This window comes from Copadichromis virginalis, linkage group LG18 (genome assembly GCF_057382275.1).
Source record: "Copadichromis virginalis isolate Kocher_CV1m ecotype Utaka linkage group LG18, C_Virginalis_male_GT1.1, whole genome shotgun sequence".
Classification (NCBI taxonomy): Eukaryota; Metazoa; Chordata; class Actinopteri; order Cichliformes; family Cichlidae; genus Copadichromis; species Copadichromis virginalis.
The window spans coordinates 13,302,276-13,324,537 of NC_140635.1; the positions used below are offsets into that span (position 1 = coordinate 13,302,276).

Here is a 22,262-nt window from a genome sequence, read left to right on the forward strand (position 1 = left end):
TGAGAAGGGAGACCTTGCATACATACTAAAAAGTCTGAAGTGCCTCTCTGATGTACCTGTACTCTCTTTTCTGTTTCCTTACAGATGACATATTCAGCTAGTCCCTACTCAGATCCAATCGAGGTCACTTCAAGTATGGCTCAAGGGATGGAGCAGTCTGAAATGCTGTGGGTCATGGGCCCAGTGCTGGCTGTGCTGCTCATCATCAGCATCGTCATCGCCATCCTCATCTTTAAGAAGTAAGAAGCCATGCTTCTGATTATTAATTGGTTGAGGTTGAAATGCGGTGACACTTGTGATTGTAGGTTTCTTATGGTTGCATCAGGAATGGTAATGAGACGTGCTTCTTCCTGCCACTTGCACCAGGCTCCTCGCACACCAAACTATAACATCCACTTTCCTTTGCATAATATACACGGTAATGAGAGGAGAGCCAAAGACACGTTGATTTGTTTTTTTCATACAAAATATTTTGGCCCAGCTGGCTATTTTCAGCAGTACTATGTGAAGTCTCAGCAGAAATGGCAACTGACATTGCCTCCCTAATAAAAAGCACAGCTTGGCTGTCAAAATCTCTTAGTTAGGAGTGAGGAATGTGTTTTTGCCAACACCATTGGTCATTTGAAATAAGAAACAGAAGGGTGCAACAGAGGGCTCAAGTAAACGCTTAGTCAATATCTCTTTAAAGCACTTCGGGTGCCTCTGTGCAGCACACCATGAGTATGTACAGACCAACGAGGTGCTTTGGAGAAACTTTAATGGCTAATGTTAAAACGACTAGTCGATTAGAATTAATGATTTTAAGTGATTTATTAAACAAAAATGCCAAACATTTGCTCAGTTCTGCTTATAAGCTGTGAAGGCTTCCAGCTATATTCTAATGAATATTTGCACTTTGAACATCTTTGACTTTTGTGCTGTCAGACATGACTTTCAATTATAGATTTTCAATAACAAAATAATGGAGCTATAATTAACAATTAACCTTTTTTTCCCAAATAACCAAAAAGTAACTCATGCAGCTCTATAAAACCAGCCTTTCTTCAAGCATGGTAGTCATGCACAGTTATTTGTACATCATTAATTTTAAAGAATATTGCACTGGCTGCAGGACTCTTTCCCCTCACTTCACTTCTTCATGATTAAGTCCTACCTACTATCTTGTCCTGATGGATCCATTACAAGATCTTAATTTCACATCATACGTGCCTCACCTGCCATCCTCAGCCTTGCAGCCTTGCTATGTGGCTGCTGTCTCCGGCAGACTTAGAAAGGGACTGGTTAATAATAGGCCTTGAGACAGCTCACTGCTGAGTAGCACGTCCTCTGTCTGGAAGCCCTTTCTTCATGTAGACACAGATTGACAGGAGGGACTGTGGGGAGGTGGCTGCGTGCCCTTTTCACTGCGGACTGGCAGTAAATGTGCAGAGGAATAATCACACTGTAGCTCTGGTTGTTATTGCTACCTGCAGAGTCGCCAAGACCAACACTAGCAGCAAACAAAGCCATGATTATTCTCAAAAGGCTCGAGAGATTTTTTTTTACGATAACTTTTTAAAAATCATTTGCTTTCAATATTTGGCTTTTTTTTAGTCTTTGGAAAACAGTCCAGTTAGATCAAGATATGTGTTAAAAAATACTTCTGCATAACTATTACACATTAACACCCCGACTTCTTTCTTGCCTTTGTGAATGCAGCAAACAGGAAAGGTGGGTACTTTCCCTGAAACATCCATCACAATTTCATCTCCCACTGCCCAAGTCGTTTTCATCCGTGTTGTGAAATTGGTGGTATTAATCATCTCTATGGGGTTGCAGAGTTGGCTGTCTCTCATCTCTAATTGACATTGCACACCAAAAGCATCATCTCAAAGGAATCTCAGGAATCATCTTTGTGTCTGATGTGTTCGACTTTAAGAAATTGTACAATACATGAGAAAGAGCAGACTCTGCAGCCCTGGGTAACTGAGGTCAGAGGAGCTCCAGGGTCATGTGTACCGGTGCATGTTTCACATCTAGTCCCAGCGTTCCTCCCACAGATCGTTCTGTCTGCTGTGGTTTGTCTCCGTGCTGCGTTTCATTATCCAGCCAGTGTCAGCGTGCCCCTTCAAGACTGGCCCCATCTGAATATGCCAAGGCATCACCTGCTGCTGAATGGGCCATTGTGAAGTAAATGCCAGACAGAGAAACTGCTGAAAAAGAAATGTTCCCATCTTTTAAGCTGACATTTTCCACTGAGACCCATTCCTCTACTTTTAGCCTTTTTTCCCCTCCTTTTCCTGCTTCCCCTTGGCAGGAGTCGCAACAAAGGGGCCTGTTCTAGCCTCATTAAGCACACCCTGTACTGCAAACACACTCATGTTCTCACAGTGTGCATGTGCGTCTACTTTACATTCTCACATTTTAACCATCACTTTGAGCCCAAGATGAGCCACATTTACTTTAGGACAGCACTAAAGTGTCATGTAGCACTGATTGGCATCTGAGTGGGTCAGAGGTATGGATGAGGTGTGCAGAGGACAGATCTCTCTCATCCCCTCCCTCAGTCTAGCCGAGCCTAAGAGCAAACTCTGGGAAAACCAGATACGGTCTGGCTCAGCTCTCGGCTGGAGAGGAAGTGATGCTTGTCATAGATTAACCGTCATGCAGCTAGCATTAACTTAAGCCTCTGCAGCATAAGATAACAGGTGGCAGAGAGGCCCCCAGCCCCAGTGGCTGAGGTGGACCGGGTTAAGGCTGTGTGTGCACCAGCAGCTTTGTGTATTCTCACCACGCTGGGCTTCAACAGAAGGCCCTGCTCTTTCCTAAAACCCACGCTCGCCACTTGCAAATGGAGTGCAATGAGATGTGAAATTTCCACAGGGCACCCTGATGCTTCCTTCCGCCCATTTCCATTTGCAGTCAGAAGGCTTGTGAGTGTGCAGCTGTATCTGTATGAGTGTCTCTGTGTGTTTGTACTTGTAAAAGTTGGAGAGATGGGAAAGCGTACATCTGTGTGCCTGTTTGTGTGTGTATGTCAACAGATGCCGGCTATCTGAAAACATGCTTTCTTTTCCTTTTCACGGTCGACTGAGCTGAGCCAGTCCGAGCTGTGCTGCTCTGTTCTGTGCTATGCTAGACTCAGCTAGGCCGGGCCCAGCAGCACAGGTGCTGCAGAACTGGTCTAATTACCCTGTGTTGTGCCACCCAGCTGATGAGCTAATTACAGCTTCCGCCTGTTTTCCTCTCAATCTGGAAGCCAGTAAACACAATGTGTTGTTAGCACTCGCGCACACAAACAGCAGCGGAAAGCACACATTTCTGTCTTTACTACACACAAACAGGCAGTCATGTACACATTCCCACACTGCAGCTGTCACCTATCCAGCCGCAAACAAGCCAAACCTAGCCCACTCCAGGAAAATTACGGTGTTTCTTCAAACACATTAAACTCCAGTTTTTTCAAACTAATGAGGATGATGCATACTATCTCTTGAATTGGTGGTCCTCAAAAGTAGCTTTGAAAACCATCAACTATGTCATTAACCTCATCAAGTGTGAAACAGCATGAAAATGTGTGCATTTTTTGTTTGTTTTTGTTCTGAGGAATCACTGATGTAATTTTGAATCTTTATGCATACAGCCTGTATGCTTTTATTCAGCGTACGGCTAACTTTGAGCTTAGAGCTCAGCTTGAAATGCTCTTACTGTCTGCTTCTACCACCACAGGAAGCGTGCATCACCCTTACCTAAAGACGAGCACTCAGGTGGGGTGAAAGACTCCCTGCTGGGCAACTCTTCCGACCCTGTAGAGATGAGAAGACTCAACTACCAGACCCCAGGTAACAAACAGCTACACAAGGAACAACAAAGAGTTTATGTAAACTTTTCTCTGCTTTCCGCTCTGAACTTTCTGAACTTTCTGGTTTAAGACAGTAGTGACACAGTTATCCGTGTTATTAAGACAGTTGCAAGCTTACAGAGTTCTGCTTTAATAAAGCATTCGAAGCTCTCTTTGTAATTTAAAGCTTGAGGGTTGATGTTTACAAGTCGATGTAACTTTGATAAGACGGGAAAAAGGCATCAGCCTCAACTTCTTCTCATGGGTCTGTTTAAGGGTAAACCTAGAAACTTGTACATGTGTGTTTTATTTTTTAATCAGTGCTTTGCAGGAAAAGAATTCAGTTTTTTAATATCAAAATGAAGAAAAAAGGATATTCTGCTTTTTGACTAGGGATTTGAAAGGGCGTCATTTCCAAAATGAAAGCGCTCCTAAAATTCATCAGTCGTTAACTCAAAAACAGATTTTATCTTCAGTGCTGAAAGAATATATAAAGGTCACTCATATCTTTAATAGTATTCTTTAATGTCTTTTATTTTCAAGATTTTTTGAAAAATAGTAGATATTGCTTTTTTTTCCCCCCCCAACTCGAATCTGCACAGCCTTCCCTGAAGCTGAATGCCTTCCTTACTCATTCCTTTGATGGATCTCTTCTTTATTAGTGTTTTGTAGCATGTGTTACTTTATGACATTCACACGTACGGCTTATTTGATTTGTTGTCAGGAAGAAAATTTCACCAATTCTTTAAAAAAAGGGCAGCAAGCAGAAATCAACAAACTGTGATCGCGTCATACCCAGCTGACGGTATCAGTGAAGTCAGGCTGAGTGAATTCAAATTCCAGCCGCACACGCTGCTGAAGTCTGTGTGTGCGTCGTGTAAGGGTGCCCGCCTCGGCATCCTCCTTCTTCCTTTTCCCCCTGATCTTCTTCCTCCTCCTCCTCTGGTCTCTTGCTCCTCCTTCCTCCATGAGCTCCTTTCATTCCCCCCAGCTGATAATGAGTCCTGCTGCCTCTGATGTCAAGGTGAGCCAGGCGGAGGGAACAATGGAGCTGAGACAAAATGTCAACCTCAGTGCACGCGCACGTTTCTGTGTTTTTCCTGTGTGTGTGTGTGTGTGTGTGTGTGTGTGTGATTGTGTGAGCGCGTGTGTATCTCTTCTCACGGGTTATTAAAGATCCCATTTGCCATACACTCCCTCGCACGCACACACAGAGCCCCTATGAACCCCTGCAGAGGAATTAAGCAGTGCTGTCGCTCTGAAAGAGCTCTGTTCTCCCATCCTCCCACTCCACCTCTTTCGTCTTTTGTCTTCCATTTCCCCCTGCAGGGTAATCTCTTTCTTTTTCTCCCCTTACACCCCCCCTTTTCTCTCTCCCTTTACGTCAACAATATCTCCTTCTTTTTCTCCTTTTCCACCTCGCTGTTTTGCTTCAAGAGTGGTGATTATCAAAAATTACCAAGGCTGTGTCTAGCTTGTGAAATCATAGAAGACTCCAAGCCTGAGCTGAGAGAATATTGAACGGCCCATTCCTCTGTCCTGTCGCTCTTTTCTCTCTTTGATTCGCCCCCAGCAGGTGAACATTCCTGCTCTGATACTGATTGTTGTCGAAACGGTCCGGCCGATTGCAGCTCACGTCTCCGGCATGTTGGTTTGTTCAACAGGCTTTCGGCTGTGCGTTTTTTGGCACTCCAGCAGCAGTCGTGTGGTTCTCTGAGTAACTGACCTGATTTATCCTTGACAGACGTGGATCAGATGGTATTTGCAAATATTTACTTAAGATCATTTGTTGCTAACACTTTAAATATAGCATCAAGTACCACTTGGAGACAGTTTGCCGAAGTAATAGGAAATCACTTGTTTATGTGGGGAATGTGGTAACTTCATTAAAGAAAAAAAAAGATGTTTAATGAAGCAAAGACCACTCTTATTAGGAATTTAAACCAGCCCTCAGTTTAACTGAAAAAGTCTAATTATTACCCACTCTGTCAAGTTGTTCATCACAGTTGCTTGGCTTCCCGATTGACTGGGTGGGTACCTGTGCATGCAAATGATTCACGTACAGAAAGGGATTTTAGCAAAACCTTTACCTTCAAGTAAAGTTTTCACCAACCAGATGTCAACATTTCCTCTTGACACTTAAGCTGAAACATCTAGTTGCCTTTACTCTGTGATGCAGTGCACTGAGTTTACACATCCTGCCACAGGAGAGTACTTTAAAGTCAAGCTTTGTATGCACTTTTGTTTAACAGTGTAAACTGCACTACTTGAATTGTCCCAAGAGGGCAAACAGCACTTGCTGCACACTCCAGCTAGCTTGAAAGGTTATTTGCAGATACTGTTTGGCCCTAGTCTGGTCTTGAGCCACCTCCATTGATTGAGTGTTCTTCTTCCTTCCTCCTTCACTCTCCTCTCTCCACAGGTCCCAGCTCTCATCGCTGCCCCAACACTCCAAGTTAGTCTGCTTTCTCACCTACTGTGTATTTCCCACACATGCAGTCTTTCTTCCCTCTCTCACGAAACCCATTCCCGCGTTGCAATCCTGACAGACATCATGAGCCTACAAGCTTACAGCTTCTGGCATTCCAAGGATGCTGCAATGTCCTCTTTTGGTTGTGAACTTCCCACAACACCTTTATGATAGAAGCAGTGGATTAGATGGTTTCATGGGTAGTTGAGCAGTGCGGACAGTTACACATGCTCTACATTAGCCTTGTTATCTATGGCTTCACTCTCCATTTAACCAACAACACTGCTGTAGAAAAAAAAAACCTTGGTGAAAATGCACAAACACATGTACACCGATGTTAATGTGTTCATAGGCTCCTCTGTGTGATAGAATTCAATTTGGGTAATTGGCCAGGTCTCATCGTGTACAGCGGCCATAGTTACTAGCCATTAACCATTAACGTTAGAGCATTATTAGGGCTGGAGCGGTCTCTCATCTGAAAGCATGACCCATGACCTTATAGATGTGCTCAGCCAAAGGCACTAATGTTAATATATCTGCATTTTTAAAGCGTCTGATCTGTGTGACTTCAAGGCTGTGTGTAAGGTTAATGATGCTCCGTGTATAACTTTAAAGTGTCTTTATGCATTACATACAGTTAACTTTTAACACATGAGCCAAGTTCCCAGCAATCCCTTTAAGTACATAGCCCTGCCAAGTTCAGAGGCACAGGGGGAATTTGTGTCGGTAGATTAGCAATAAATCATCCAATAACCCAGCGATGAGAAATCTAGAGAGCGGCAGGGGGGTTGTTTGAAATTAATCCAGCCCGAGCGCTCCAGGCTGGGCCGAAAGATAGTCTATTGTAGGGAAAGGGATTTTCAAAGAAATGAGTTTTGGCTGGTGACCAGTCAGTTTTTTTCCTCAGTAGGAAGTGACAGTGTGACTGATTTGTAGAGACTTGCGGGTTCTTGCTCTGGGCCCACCTCTGCCACCAATTGAGCTTTGTGGAGTCAGAGAGATGTCTGTCTCCTGCTTCCTTCAAGGAGCATGCTCACCCAGTCACTCATGTGCATCTCCGTATCAGCCCCACCTCTGTCCTACTCACTTAGCATGACGATATCACCAAATGTCACCAAATGTCACAAGCCTGTTTCAACTTGTGCACTCTCTCTCTCTCTTTCTCTTTTCTCTCCCTCGCCTCATGCATTGTTGAACAAAGTGCACACTCCTCACTGTTACACAGCCACCCCATGGTCCCACCGGCAGCCTCACTCACCCTGTGGTCCTACCAATGTTTGTGCAAGTCAGTGTTCGTGTTTGACGCAAAAACAGCCAGGTCTCACTCTTTTCTCCCCCCCCCCCCCCCCCCTATTTTTCCTCTCCCAGGAATGAGGGAGCACCCCCCCATTCCCGTCGCTGACCTGGCTGACCACATAGAGCGACTCAAGGCCAATGACGGCCTCCGCTTTTCCCAGGAGTACGAGGTAAGAGCAGCGCACTAACGCTGTATCAGACATTTTCACTCCTTCAAGCGTGAAAATGTGTTTCTTTGTTATGATATCTGGGGGGAAGTTTTTCTCTTTGATCCCATATGCATGTATTCTAATAGATTATGGAAGCCTTCTTACGTGGACATTCCTCAGTCATTTTTACAACTCTATTACCAATCTCACTAGGAAAGCAACACTTACATTAAATGCTGTGAGATGCCTTTTCACAAAACTAATAGGTGGCAAGTTGCTTAAGCAATCTGTGTGCGTGTTGATGTTTTCCTGAGGAATGTTATTTTACAGGCAGCCTCGGTGAGAGATTATCTCTAGTCTAGTGTTCTTCCTCACAAAAACAAAAGCAAATTTGCATTTAAAGTGGCACATTGTTCGTCTGGGTACTGAGCAAGGCCAGATGAAGTGGAGAGGCATCCTTAAATAAAAGATGGCTCTTGTTTTTTCTGCATTCATTTGCTGATTTGTTTGATGTGTTTTCTTTAATTAGCTTTATTCCATCAATGGGTCCAACAAGTCTTTTTTTTTTTTTTTTTTTGGACTGATTGTTTTACATCGATTTAGAAGGTCATGTTCTCGCCTCTTTCAGTTTGTTCCTGACCGTACATCAAGATGTTATTCTGTGCAATTTTGCACCCCGAGAGAAACAGCAGAGTAATTTTGCCAACCTCATAACCATTTCCCACGCAACATCATAAGCCCAAACTATAGCAAACATTTTATTTGAGCTGATCGGCTATCTGCCCCGTCCAGTGATTACGGGGAAAATGACATCAATTTGATAGCTTTATATAACTGTTCTAACACACTTGCTGACCCACAAAGCAAGCTAGATAAATACAATTATAAAAATTCTTCCTTGAAAATGTAGTGTTTGTGTACTTTGCCTTATGAATGATAGAGGCCTTGTTTATTCAGTTTTCATTTTTTGGAATACTCCCAGCTAAAACTAACACAGCAGCTGTGTGATTAATCCTTTCTTTAGAAAGCGTTAGTGTTTTGCTGCAACACGTTGGAGCTGAAAATGTGTGTTGGAATTTTGCAGGTTCTAGTTTACAGGACCTGCTTTACTGAGAAATGTTTTGATAGGCCGCCGACCTCTGCAGGATGTAGCCTGCCTTTCATCCAATGACAGCTGGGATGGACTCAAACCAGCCACGATCCTAAGTTAGATAATAGTTAAAAAATGGATAAATGGACATTTTGTTCACTGAAACATCAAATATCTCTGAGAAGTAGCCGTTAACAGTGCACGACAAATTATGCATACATTTGTCTGCAAAGTTTTTCATTTTATAACGTGCAGAATATGTTTCTAAAGGACATTTTCTGACTCGCTGTGAAATTAACAACTAACCGGGGAGATAATTAGGCCTTGGTAAAAATCTGCTCTCAATTAAGTTCTTCCTTGTGTTGCTCAGTGCCTCTCTACAACATCACCCTGCCGGCCTGTTGAGTTAGTGTAAACGAATCAAGCCAGAGAAGTGGCTTGTATGACTGCAGGCAACCAGCCCAGCACCATTCCCTTCCTGCACCAGTCATTCCAAGCCAGGGAAGACCCCCTCCATCGCCCGGCAGATGGCCATCCATCTCTGTGCCAGCCATGGCGCTGTGGCAGAGCTCATGGCGCTTTGTCACAGTCACGTTCGCCGGCTGCTCCCGTTGCGTCTTACCCCAAGGCTCAGAATATCTAGTGGCTTTGCCACTTCCTCTCATCACACTGAGCAATGAGCACACTGGGTAATGAGCAGAATTTGTCAATCAGGCATGCTGCAGCTCCCCTGACAGTCTTTTTATCGCAGGAAGCAATATCATGCAGCCGTCGTCATAGCAATATCATTATGTTTATTTTAAAATATTTCCACTGTGTCATTGAGAGTACCTTGGGCATTTGCCTCTCACCTCTTTCTGCCACTTCTACCTCTAACTTGTTTGCTAGTTGTCATCAGCCTAGTGTGCCTGCTGTGTTCACTGAGCTCTCAAATCGATATGACATGTTTTGACTGCAAATAAAATTTTTCTCTTCACACTGACGGCCACGGACAGAAAAATTGGCAGTGCTGAGCTCATCAGCAGCAATAGGCTTGTGACCCTGTGACTCTCACCGCAGAGCAAATTGGAGCTGTAGTTGCATATGAGCATTTTACATTTTTATGTCCTGTTCAGAAACAAAAGTGCAGAATAGCTTAAATTTCAATTTTAAGCCACATTTATACTAATGTAGGTGCCACTTTAGGAACGCTATCAGTTCATTGTGTTTGTAAGAAAGCAGCTGAATGGCAATTTGCTGTACGTTTGATTTACAAATAAGGAGAACTACACCTGCTTTGTTCGTATAAGGACTTTTTGCAGAAACATTTAATGGCCCAGGATCTTTATTTTCCTCCTCTCGAGGCTTCACCTTGCACCATAGATTTTGTCCATTATCCGAGTATTTTTACATGAAAGCTGTGCTGTAACATTTTGACGTAAAATGACCTGTAATAATTAACTCATTCACTGCCAGGGTTTTTGAGCATTTTTACTCATTTTTGAAGAGCCACAGAAAACTGTGTGTTATGATCATATAAACGCTGAACCTACCAAAATGAAGAACAGACTCTCTTCTTCCATCCAAAAAAAAAGCTTGTTTCTACCATTTTCCATTCTTTAGTAATCAGCTGTAGAAGAGAGGTGGGTTCCACCAAAAATGCCTGTTTTGACCACAAAAAGGGAGAAAACGAGCTTTTTGTGAAAAATACATTTCAAGCAGTCTGATGTTCACTGACAAGCTGCCCGAGGTTGTATTCTAGCCCCTCCCATTGAAAAACGTAATTGACGTCTATAGACGTCAATGGCAGTCAACGTAAGTTTTTCAATTGACGTCTATAGACGTCAATGGCAGTGAATGAGTTAAATTACTGAAGTTGCATTAAGTTAGAGAATTAATTTTGAATGTGTCATTTTAACTCCTGCTGGATTTGTGAGGCACGAGGCCCGGGGAATTACTGGACATGGTTCCGGCGTGAGCTGTGGGGGATCGATATGGCATAACAAGAGATTCTGTGACATTATCTAGCAAGGGATAAGAGGCCATCACATATCTCCCCGGATCGATATATATGCAGCCTGCTGTCGTGTTAGCCCAAGAGACAAATGACGTAAGAGGGTCAGAAAGAGAGAGGACAAAAACACAAGCCAGGAAGATACGATAGAGACAAGAACAAACAGTTGTGGACACTGCACCAAATTGTGCAGATGACCTCCCAGGATAAGGTAATTCAGTGGAATTGTCAAATTGTGGACTGCAAACTTAAAACCTTTCTAACTTCTCAACTAAAACTAAAGCCTTTCTACACTCTGCCTATGAAAAATTGAGACCCTTTATATTTGTACTTCATTAGCATAAGACTGCAAATGTCACGCAGATAACCAAACTGTTAATCCACAAAAAGCAGCTGCAGAGCAGCAAGCATCAGGGATTCACTTTGTAAGCTGGTATCCACAGCACAGCTTCTCGTTTTGCTCGGTGGCTCTCTGTTCATTCTCTCATAATCATTCGTACTTCATTTATTCATTTTGTTGTTCCCTCCTTCCTCTGTCCTGTCTCACAGTCCATTGATCCAGGCCAGCAGTTTACCTGGGAAAACTCAAACATGGAAGTAAACAAGCCAAAGAACCGCTATGCAAACGTAATCGCCTATGACCACTCCAGAGTGGTGCTCACCTCCGTTGATGGTAAGAGCTCACGTAACCGCTTAACCCCTCAGATAGCTATTGACTGACACCGCCATCGATTGAGGCCTCCTTCAAAACTTCCAAGGACATGTTGTACGCCTGCAGGTGCAGGTTTAAAAGATGAAAATTTTGCACACATAAGTATCTTTTTTTGTTCCGTATTGATTTAAGCATGTAAATCATAAAGACCTGTGTAATCTAGGTGATTGACTGACAGGTTGTCTTTGACTTCTGGCAGTGTACAAAGGGAAAATATCCATAAATGAACAGTGAAATATTATAATAGTTACTGTACTGTCTAATAGGAGTTTTATGCACACTGTTTGTCTTTTTTGCAGCCGTTCCAGGAAGTGACTACATTAATGCCAATTACATCGACGGCTACAGGAAGCAGAATGCCTACATTGCTACTCAGGGGCCTCTGCCAGAGACACTGAGTGATTTCTGGAGGATGGTGTGGGAGCAGAGATCCAGCACCATTGTCATGATGACCAGACTGGAGGAAAAGTCAAGGGTAAGGAGAAGCCTTAAAAATATTGTAATGTGCAACTTCATTCCTCAACAATTCCTGCACAAAGCATTAATCATGCATTGATTTAATTTAATTTATTAATAATGAACCCCATAAAAGTGATTATAATAAATTATTAATTGCAATGATAATAATGAATTTTAAGTGGTACATAATGTTTAATGCTTGTTAATATGTTAGTTGTAAAATATTTTGTTTAATATTATTGTTTATCTTTTTTGTTCACTGTTGAGTGACAAATCAACAAACCAGTAGCTGTTATTGGTGCAGAGAGGAGAGCAAAACGAAGGACTCTTGTATAGAACTTAAAGCCACCGAGGCTGACAATGCTGCAAACAAACCCAACCATCAGCTGACGTTTGGAAGTCAAAAAGTGGACAGAAATGGAGTTTTCTGATACACAAATGGCCTGTGTATGTATATATATTTATGTAGCTTCACACTGAGGAACTTTACACCCAACAAAGCCTGAAGGCATATAGACACCCAGTCCTGCTTTAAAGCTGGATTTGTCAGCCTGATCAAAGTCACAAGGACTTCAAAGGATATTTTGCTTGTCTGCGGACAGTATCGCTTCATGTTGCTGCTCTTCTCCGCAGTCTTCGGCAATCTCTAAAAAACTTCTGCGTGAACTCTGTCTAAATATGTTTGTGAGGTAACAGCACAAACCTTCGTACCGTTTCCGATTTCCCCTCCTGTTGTTTGCTTGTCACTTACGATGAAGTTATCCTGGCAACTGTGCGTCTAACTTTGCAATCCTGCTATTGAACGGTCCCACGTGAAAGTGATGCATGTGCACTGCTTATATATTCAAATCTGATAATGCAAACTCTTTGATTATTTAAAAATTGTTCAATACTCGATTTCTGCGTATTTATTTTTGGCACTTCCTTATCAAGGTTCCATACATATAGTAATACCACGAAAGCCACAGCACTATAATGAAATTTCTGAAGTTGGAATGAAAAAGGATTGTCATCTAACAACAGTTGTGGGCTCCTAAAATAAATCTATGCTAATAAAAGAAGTGGAGAAAAAAAAGAGAGAGAGCACCAGACAACTTGAGATTCAAAATTGGACTGGGTTTATTTAATTACCATCACAAAATCATGCTCATGAATTCCTTGGAGGGGGAAAAAAATATCAGCATGGAGCCCTGCCAGTATGTGCTGTTTTATTAGTGTATGCATACAGTACCCTAATAAAAGACAGTCTCCAGATGAAGAACGGGAGAAGAGAAGAAGTATAAATAAGAGTTTGTTTCCAAAATCCCAGACTCAAGTGTTTTGGGGGAGAAGATCATTACCTGAAGCTGAGTTCATCTATACTGATTCTTCGCAATTGTTTTGTCAAGCTTTAAATTACTTGCTATCCTTCACAACATATCATCTGTTTTAATTTTAAGCTATCAGTGCAATCAATCATTTAGGCAAATTGTGAGCACAATATGTCTTCTCAGAACAGAACTCATTTATTTGTTCCTCGGAGAATATATTCAGCTTGATTAGATGAGTTTTATTGCACATTCACTTGATGGGGAGGACATACTTGTATTCACAAACGCCTCTTGGTATATTTAGTGCGTCTGAGTGGCAATTTCAGAGCCCTGTGACAGATAAACAGGCTCTCCTTCTTTGAGCCCAGAGTGGTGGCTGTGCATATACATAAGGATATAAAGAACTGAAACACCACGACACGAGGAACCTAAAGAAAAATGAATAGGCCTCGGAGCCAATCCCCACCTCCTACACACATTTTGAAATCCGCTGGTTTGCCGACACCATGGAGAGAGACACAAAGAACCAAACCCGCCTTCAACCAGCTGGGGGTGGAAGTATTTTTCCAAATCATATCAGACTACATTGGATTTTTTTTATTTTTTTGTGTGTGACATCACAAGAGTGGTGGACGAAGCTTTAGGGGTGTAGTTTCATTTCCGAACCAGGAGGTGGTGTCTCGGTGCAGTGTTAGCCCCTCCAAAATCATTTTTACTTTGCATGAACCTTCCACAAACTTCTATTTTCAGTATAGCTTATAGCTTAACGCTCACAAAGAGCTGTGCAGTAATACTTTGTAAACATATTGTGATACACGTGGTGCATCCAAATCAAAGCAGTCTTTCTCTATACAGAAGATTAAACATTTAGTTTAATCTTCTGCATGTATGTGACAACTTTTAAATGGCTTTTTCCAAAACGGTATCAGACAGCCAACAGTCAGCTAAACTGATTAGATTCCCTAATTTAATTTTGGAATAATATTGAACACTTAGGCTCCAAACTGTATCAAACAAACAGTGTTTGCAGTGTGATAATGAAGAGAAATGCATTGATACATTTGCAAAATCATCCCAAAATAATGCCTGTGCTTCTAATTAGACACATGGATTTACTTCACTGTTTCAGGGAATTTTGTTTTTTAGGTCCACTCCTTTTATATAAATACACAATCTTTATTTGTCTGCGTCTCTCTCGCAAATGCACTCAGGCGCATATGGTGCGTGAGTCAACCTCCCACCACCCAGTTAGACTGACGTCTCATGCCAAACAGAGCAGCTGCTTGACAAATATAATGATGAGATCCGGCCGCAGGAAAAATTTCTGCTTCCTCTTGCATTACTAGTTAGTAAAACCCTAAAAGGTCAGGACTCGAAATGAGACCTGTGTGTGTGTGTGTGTGTGTGTGTGTGTGTGTGTGTGTGTGTGTGTGTGTGTGTGTGTGTGTGTAGATAAGAGGTCTATGCCAGCTGCAAAAGGCCAGGTGACGACATGTGAGAAAGCAAGGTTCAAAGCAGAAGCAGATGATAGTGAAACCTGGGGCCTGTGTGTGTGTTCGTGTCCCTCTGTAGTGCTTTGTGTAGGAGAATATGCCACCCAACCTCAGGCAGCACAAAGATATTCATTACAGTGGTGACTGCTAATCCATATGTTTGTACGGCAAGCAGTTCCCCATCACTCAATTGAGTTTCTCCTGCGAGGTCTGCCTCTGCCTCTGAATGGAAACTGTCACCGGGGGAGGTGAAATGTGAGGGGGTGAATTTTAGTGCATTTTGTGTGTCAATTTTTACCAGCTTTCTGAGACAGCCAAAGTGCTTCCAAATGTCAGCTCTGTACTGCAGTATCAATATGATTAGCTCACCCGTGCCACATCTCTTCCTCTCATGTTATCCAAATCAATATCAGCAAGTTCTTGTCCCAGGATTCCTGACGTTAAAGCTGATTCTGTAGTTGTTGTTTCCGTGCCTGTAACTGACTGGGAAAAAGCCTTGAAAGGGTCATAATGAACATGAAGTGCTTCCAAAGACATTTTTAGACAGGCCAGGAACTAGAGGGGAAGACCACAGACTGTATATTAAAGAGAGAGGATATTATAAACATGTCTTAAATATCTTATGTTATCTCAAAAGAGCACATCACTCTGAGTGCAGACCCCTTGTTGTGAGTTTCCAGAAGTAGAATAGGAACCACTCCCAGTTTGAATTTCAGAGACAGACACCTTCTCTGTTTTTAGGATTGGGCTTCAGACTTTCTTTCTTGATCTTTAACCATCCCATGTTTATGCCCCTATAACCTTGGGATGAATGAACTACCTTCATGTTTCTGCCTGAGCGTTTCCCACTTGGGCAAGACCAGGCTGGCTATTCCGAGTGTTTAGGTATCAAGGTGATTCATCACCTTAACCATTAAACTTTGTTCAATAGTTGTTGAAGGCGATGAAAGCATTTCTAAATATCAAATGACTGATTATGTGATTGCATTTTTGTAAGTCCAGTTTTTGCCAAGTTACCTTCAGCAATTAAATTCATCAGTTTGGTCAGGAAAGGTTATTTCTGAGTGAAGAATAGCTGTGAAAAGAAACATTTTCTTTTTTATTCTAAAGTAGTGACAACTACACGTTGCTAAGCCACAAGGAGTAAAATGAAGGCCAGTCGTCATTTCAGAGATACACAAACACTCGGTGCTAGTGTTTGGAGAATCTTTAGTCTCATCCACAGCGAAGTTTGTGGATGAGACCAAAGATATGGAGCACATATGGAGCCAGGTGGCCGAACCTGCTGTCCATTCACGGCTGGCCAGAACAGGCTTTTAGACACATCTCCCTCCACAATGCAGCACCCGATCAGCACAAATGCGCCAAAAGCATACATGACAAAGGAGTGCGAACCACCCGACAGTTAGCTAATTGAAAATGATCACAGGCTGGTAAAAAGACAAAGTGGGCTTTTTATGCTCGATTGAAGCCCGCTTCAAATGTGGACACACATGAACGCTCATGCAAAAGCTTGCTTCTGCAGTGCTCTTTTTTTTTTTTTTCTGTAGCGGATACCTGAGCTGATGCCGAGTCTTCAGTTTTTAATTAGACAGTGGACAAAGCCTTTGATCTGACCTCTTTAATGTTCCCTCCTTGTTAATCAGTGTGATCCTACAAGCCTCTCACTAGCCTCGTGGTGCATACTCGCAGCAGTTCACTCCTGACAGCGTGCCCTCTCTTTTGCTTCGCCAGGTGAAGTGTGACCAGTATTGGCCATCGCGTGGAACAGAGACCTATGGGATGATCCAGGTCACCATGTTGGACACTGTAGAGTTGGCAACGTACAGCGTCCGTACTTTCGCCCTCTACAAGGTAGAGTAGCCTTTTTCATTTGCAGTCTAAATGCAATTCCTCATTTTTCTGCAGACAGTTAAAGGCTATTATACATGAATAATTTTTCCATTATTGTAATTGTTTTTGTAACTTCCAACATTCATCTCTTCTTCTTTTAAGAAGCACTTTTTTCTCTCAATTTGATTCGTATACTTCAGTGCAGTGATGATGTGACTAATGGTTTGTCCTTTATTTCTCCTCTTCCATTTCTTTTTTCCATCACTTGGTTATAATTTCTAACATTATTATAATTCCTAATTAAATGCAAGTCTCTGGCTGGAACAATTAATTGGTTTCAATCAGAAATGGTGACAATGCCAAGAAACCCCTTCAGAGAAACCGCTGGGGCTAAGTTCCAAAATTATACACGTTATCTACACCTACACTTGCAGCATGATCACAGGCCTAAAAGTAGAGCGCTCTATGTACTGCTATCAAAGTTATGCGTTAACTTGAGACCTTAAAATAGTTAATCACATGTGCTTTTCAGACTTTACTGCAGATTTTACGTGAACGATGAAGAATGATGAATCGCATGAAAAAAACAGCATGACCTTTACTTATTAAAGATGAAAATGTCTTACTTTAAAGGAGCCAGTTACACTTTACCATGCCAGGATCTCCCACTAGGCTTCCTGTTTTATTGACTAAACTGATTCACCCACAGAATGGCTCCAGTGAAAAGAGGGAGGTGAGACAGTTCCAGTTCATGGCCTGGCCAGACCACGGGGTGCCCGAGTATCCCACACCGATCCTGGCCTTCCTTCGGCGGGTAAAAGCCTGCAATCCTCCAGATGCAGGGCCCATGGTGGTCCACTGCAGGTGGGAACATGAAGAAACAAGCTGTGTTTTTAGTAGCGCATTAATCAAACAGAATAATAGATACATACTAAAAACTGAAATACCATTAAAATATATTTAATGGAAGTAACAACTTGTAACAACAGGAGTTATGAATCTGCTCTGTAAAGGACATCATTTGCAACAGAGATGATAAAATGTTGTTCTTGTGGACACTGATATTAATTTGCTGATGGTATTATTATAGAGTAATGATATATTAATTTGCCCCAGTAATTTGTTACTGTTAGCAGGTGTAAAACAACTAACCCCGGATGATAAGATGCTGAGTGTTCAGCTGTCAAGTGTAGAGAGAACATTAAAGAACCGGGAATCTTACTATACTCTACAGTCCTCCTGATTGCATGTTTGTTTTTTGTGTTAATGATGTCTTTCCACCGCATGATGATCGTCTGTACAAACAGGAAAACATATTAATTTTTCCGTTTCTCTCCATCAGTGCGGGCGTGGGCAGGACTGGCTGCTTCATTGTGATTGATGCCATGCTGGAGCGCATGAAGCACGAGAAATCTGTAGACATATACGGCCATGTGACGTGCATGCGTGCCCAGAGGAACTATATGGTCCAGACTGAGGACCAGTACATCTTTATTCATGAAGCCCTACTGGAGGCCGCTACCTGCGGCAACACCGAGGTGCCAGCCCGCAACCTTTACGCCCACATCCAGAAACTCACCCAGCCCGCACCTGGAGAGACGGTCACCGCTATGGAGCTGGAGTTCAAGGTGATTGACGCACACACATCAAATAAATTTCTTTCATAATTACATAAGCATATTTAACTGTAATCAAGAGTGTGTAAAAGTCAATGGATTGCTGCACAGGAAGTGGTAATAAATAACAAAAGTTACAAAATAAAGTTACCATTCTCCTTGTTTTTCCTCACATTAACGAAACCTGTTTGCTCTGCTACTTTTATGGTGGAATCTTGTCAAAGGTGCAACAGATTGCAGCTGTAAAATCCGTGTCGGTGTCACAAATAATTAATTCACCCAATCCGCCACTGCACAAGTATTCTTTTTGGGGTTTTTTGTGTTTTTGAATCAGTGACATCAGCGCTGAGACATCACAGCCGTTTGCACGGCAGCATCACTGCATACAGACCAACACATGTTTCAGGGACAAATGTACAAGAACAAGCACACATAAACACCAACACGTGAGCACACATACACATGGAGAGTTACAAAATGACTGACACTCGCACATACACACAGCTGGTGCTCAAGGTCGCAGTCACACGCGCACACCTTCTGTCAATAGCCATTGACTGTGATGTTATTACGCACTCTCCTCCCAGCGCGGCTCTGCCATTAGCCCTCTTATGACCATGATCCATTCTGTTTGAAGTGATAATAGCATCTACACTCCTGCCAACAACAGAGAATGAAAGAGTGAGAGAATGATTGTGGCGTACGTGGGGGCCACAGCCTCCATGCCCACACAGTCTGGCCACATCGCACACGCACAAATTCTCCTGGAGTACGATAACTGGGCATACACGCTCCTGTGCTGTCCATCTGTGCTCTGTCCACTGCCAGCACTGAGCATGTCACGCCTACAGTCCTTCAAGCAAGCTCTGGGACGCTATGGGAGACAGTCTACTGCAGACAGCAGATTTCTGAATCAGACCATCTCTAGTTAGGAGTAAACTTTTGAGTGGACCTGTTGTGCTTTTTCCTTAAAGTGGTTAATGCTCATAGTAAATGTGGCGAGTTGTGCTTCAGACTCCTGTAAACAGTTTTCTTTTTAACTCTTGGTACTCTGTAATGTCAAAGAGAGCAGATATCCCTATTATGATCATCTTAAACACATAATTCTGGCTGCGAGCAATGTAACCCTGCCCACCTGCTCTTTAAACCTTTTACTTGGTAGGGGTATCCAATCAAAAGAAACTATGGATAGAGAGGCATCCTTGTTTATTTACTTGACTGATTTTTTTTCTCCCTATCTCTTTCCCTGCCTGTTTTCTTCCCACCGTTTCTTAAACAGAGACTGGCCAACTCCAAAGCCCACACGTCACGCTTTATCAGCGCCAACTTGCCCTGCAACAAGTTCAAGAACCGCCTGGTGAACATCATGCCTTTCGAATCCACGCGTGTCTGCCTGCAGCCCATCCGAGGTGTCGAGGGCTCAGACTATATCAACGCCAGCTGCATCGATGGCTACAGGTCAGTGAAGGACTTCGAGATCTGAGCAGCTGTGAATTTAAATAGCTGATCTTGCGCTTGCTGTAAAAGGCGAGTGTGGCGTTATTGTGTTTTTCTGGCAACAAATCCAAACCAGCTAAGCACCACTCATCCACTAACTTCACTACAAATACTGCAGTGTCTTTGACTCACATTTCCAAGCCTGTTTGTTCCTACTGCAAAAGAAAATTGTATTAAAACAAAATGTAAGCCTTGTTTCAAACATTACTTTAAGGAAAACTTACAGGATTAAGTGGAGAATTTATGGAGTAATTTGTTCAGATACTGTTGGTATCCCCAAATACAAACAGCACCAAGTAATAGAAGAGTTTCCCACGCTGTCTTTGAAGTGTCCTTATGAGTGTTTCCCAAAATTCACCACCATCATCTGCACATCACCATCCCTGTTTATTGTCTGTAGACAGGCTGTGTGTAGGCTTTCACTGCTTGTTCATATTGCTAGTTTGGACAGCCCTGTATGGGTTAGGCATATTAGGGCCACTTAGAATATTGGGGTGTCACACGGTGTGCCACCAACCTTCTGTCTGTGTGTGTGAGAGGGGAGGGGGTGACGATGGGAAATCGTGAGGGACATACAGAGTGACACAATAGGAATGGCAGAAATTATATATGCTGGAATAAATAACAAGTTAATCAACTTATTGTAGGGTGTCTTCCTCTCTCTTGTGCCCCCCCTCGGCCCCCCTTGTTGGCGCCCCTGCCTGTATGTGGGATTGGCTCTAAATAAACTACAATTTGAATGCTAATCGTAATTAAGAGACATTTCAAAGGTTGATGTGTTTTTAACAGTTTTTAAACAAAAACAAATTATGTAATGCATTAAAAAAATGAACTGTATCAGGCTTCGGCAACAGATGCAAAACTAGTGCAATTAAGAAATTGTTGGTTTTGTTTCTGTCAGTGGATTCATAAACATTAAGAGAGTACAAAATAACACCAGGCAAACCATTTGTGGTTGTTTGAGGGTGTTCACATCTAATTTGTGGTAACAGTAAAAGGCTTTTAGACCCTTTTTATACACAGGGTCAGACTGAAGGCAGAAAATGAAGATGAATGCTGTACAGAGCTGGCAGAGCATCACCAGGGAAGTGTCTGCCAATGTTAATGAGTACTAGAACTCAGGCAGACATTGATAGAGCGGGACTTGCAAGAAAATATTAAATACAATAATTACTTTTTTGTTAACCTTTCTAGTTAGCCTCTGTCTCCTGACTTGGAAGTTTTCATTCATTCATTCATGCAGCCATGCTCCAATTCAGTGTCCTGGAGTCCCGGCTTAAAACAGCAAAGCAATGCATCGCTATGCTGATACTTTTCTGACTATACTGCATGTAGCAGGCCTGCAGCCTTCTTTCTCTTTTTTTTGGCATCACTGATTGTTACAGGTGTAAAGAATACCATAGGAAGGCACAATGGAGTGGATAAAACGTATGGGAGGGGATTGGAAGATGAGGCAGCAGTGGGCAGTTTCAGCTGTAAGAATTACTCCCGGCTATGTCAATGTGACTTTCATTCAGTAAGCCACTGCTGCCTTTATATTGAGGCTTCTGCTGCTGTCCCCGTGAGCTCTGTGAGTCCAAATTGCTTCCTAGAGGAAGGAAGATGAAAAGGTGCCTCTCTGTTTTATATCTATACAAGCATGGGCAGAGATGGCTCCTCTATGGTGGAAGTAAAGCGGATAGAGTCAGGTAGCATGAAATGTCATTTAGTCCATATGGGGGCCGTGACCGAGACAACACCTCAACTCCCACCTCCCAAATCCCCCTCCCCCACCCCCATCTTCAGTCCTGTTATTAATGAGAAGGTGCTCCACAGAGGCAGACCCTCCATTGTTGCTGTGTAAATGGCATAATTGCAGCAAGAGAGTATCGTAATGAAGTGCGATTTCTAAAACCCTCCCTGCCTTTTTCTTCTCTCTCTTCTATTTTCCCCGCCCGTCTCTGTCTTTTTCCTTCTTTATTTTTACCCCTTTCTATCTGTGTCTCTCTCTGCTCTCCTCCCTAATCTGTCTCCTTTGCACTTTTTCCCCCCTCTCCCTGTCTCTCTCTATCTCCTCCCACCCTTTTCTCCCACTCGCCATCTTAATTTTTCCATCCAAACACCATGGCAGAGACAGACATCCGGGTGGGGACCTGTTGTGTGCACCAGCGGCACTGTGTAATTAAGCTGCTTTTAAACGCGGGCATAAATAAAAACTAAACAGGGGCCTCCAGTGCCCTTCACCCCAGCGCCTTCAAGAAAAGCCAATAATATGCTAAGCTAATGAGAGGCGAGCCATTGATTCCAGCTATGCTATCAGGGGCGCAAGCCCTGGATATGCTCCGATGCGGGCTGGAGTTTTAGCATTGTAATGAGGTTGAAATGAAACACTATGTCCTGAAGCACTGCAGTCATGTGGGATGATGCAGAGAGTGCTTTGTGCTGTTTGGCTGTGCACTCATTGGGACACTGCAGCGAAGTTGTTATTGTGTGATACACTTTGAATTGTTTTTGTTTTGGTTAGGGGCCATTTTATGGGAGGGTT

General features: G+C 42.8%; 1 protein-coding gene across 11 annotated transcripts in view; it reads left to right on the top strand.

The window, feature by feature from the left end:
• LOC146687412 (receptor-type tyrosine-protein phosphatase F) overlaps positions 1-22,262 on the top strand; it is a 158,067-nt gene that overhangs the window by 129,101 nt on the left and 6,704 nt on the right. For 6 of the 11 annotated variants that reach the window (XM_085438509.1, XM_085438510.1, XM_085438511.1 and 3 more), the window contains 10 exons: positions 85-239; positions 3,709-3,821; positions 6,243-6,275; positions 7,659-7,756; positions 11,368-11,491; positions 11,830-12,005; positions 16,527-16,646; positions 17,335-17,489; positions 17,968-18,253; positions 19,521-19,699. In XM_085438509.1, the coding sequence (XP_085294635.1) occupies positions 85-239; positions 3,709-3,821; positions 6,243-6,275; positions 7,659-7,756; positions 11,368-11,491; positions 11,830-12,005; positions 16,527-16,646; positions 17,335-17,489; positions 17,968-18,253; positions 19,521-19,699 (1,439 nt within the window). The remainder of the gene's footprint in view (positions 1-84; positions 240-3,708; positions 3,822-6,242; positions 6,276-7,658; positions 7,757-11,367; positions 11,492-11,829; positions 12,006-16,526; positions 16,647-17,334; positions 17,490-17,967; positions 18,254-19,520; positions 19,700-22,262) is intronic. The other 5 variants (XM_085438516.1, XM_085438520.1, XM_085438515.1 and 2 more) reach the window with 1 other exon arrangement.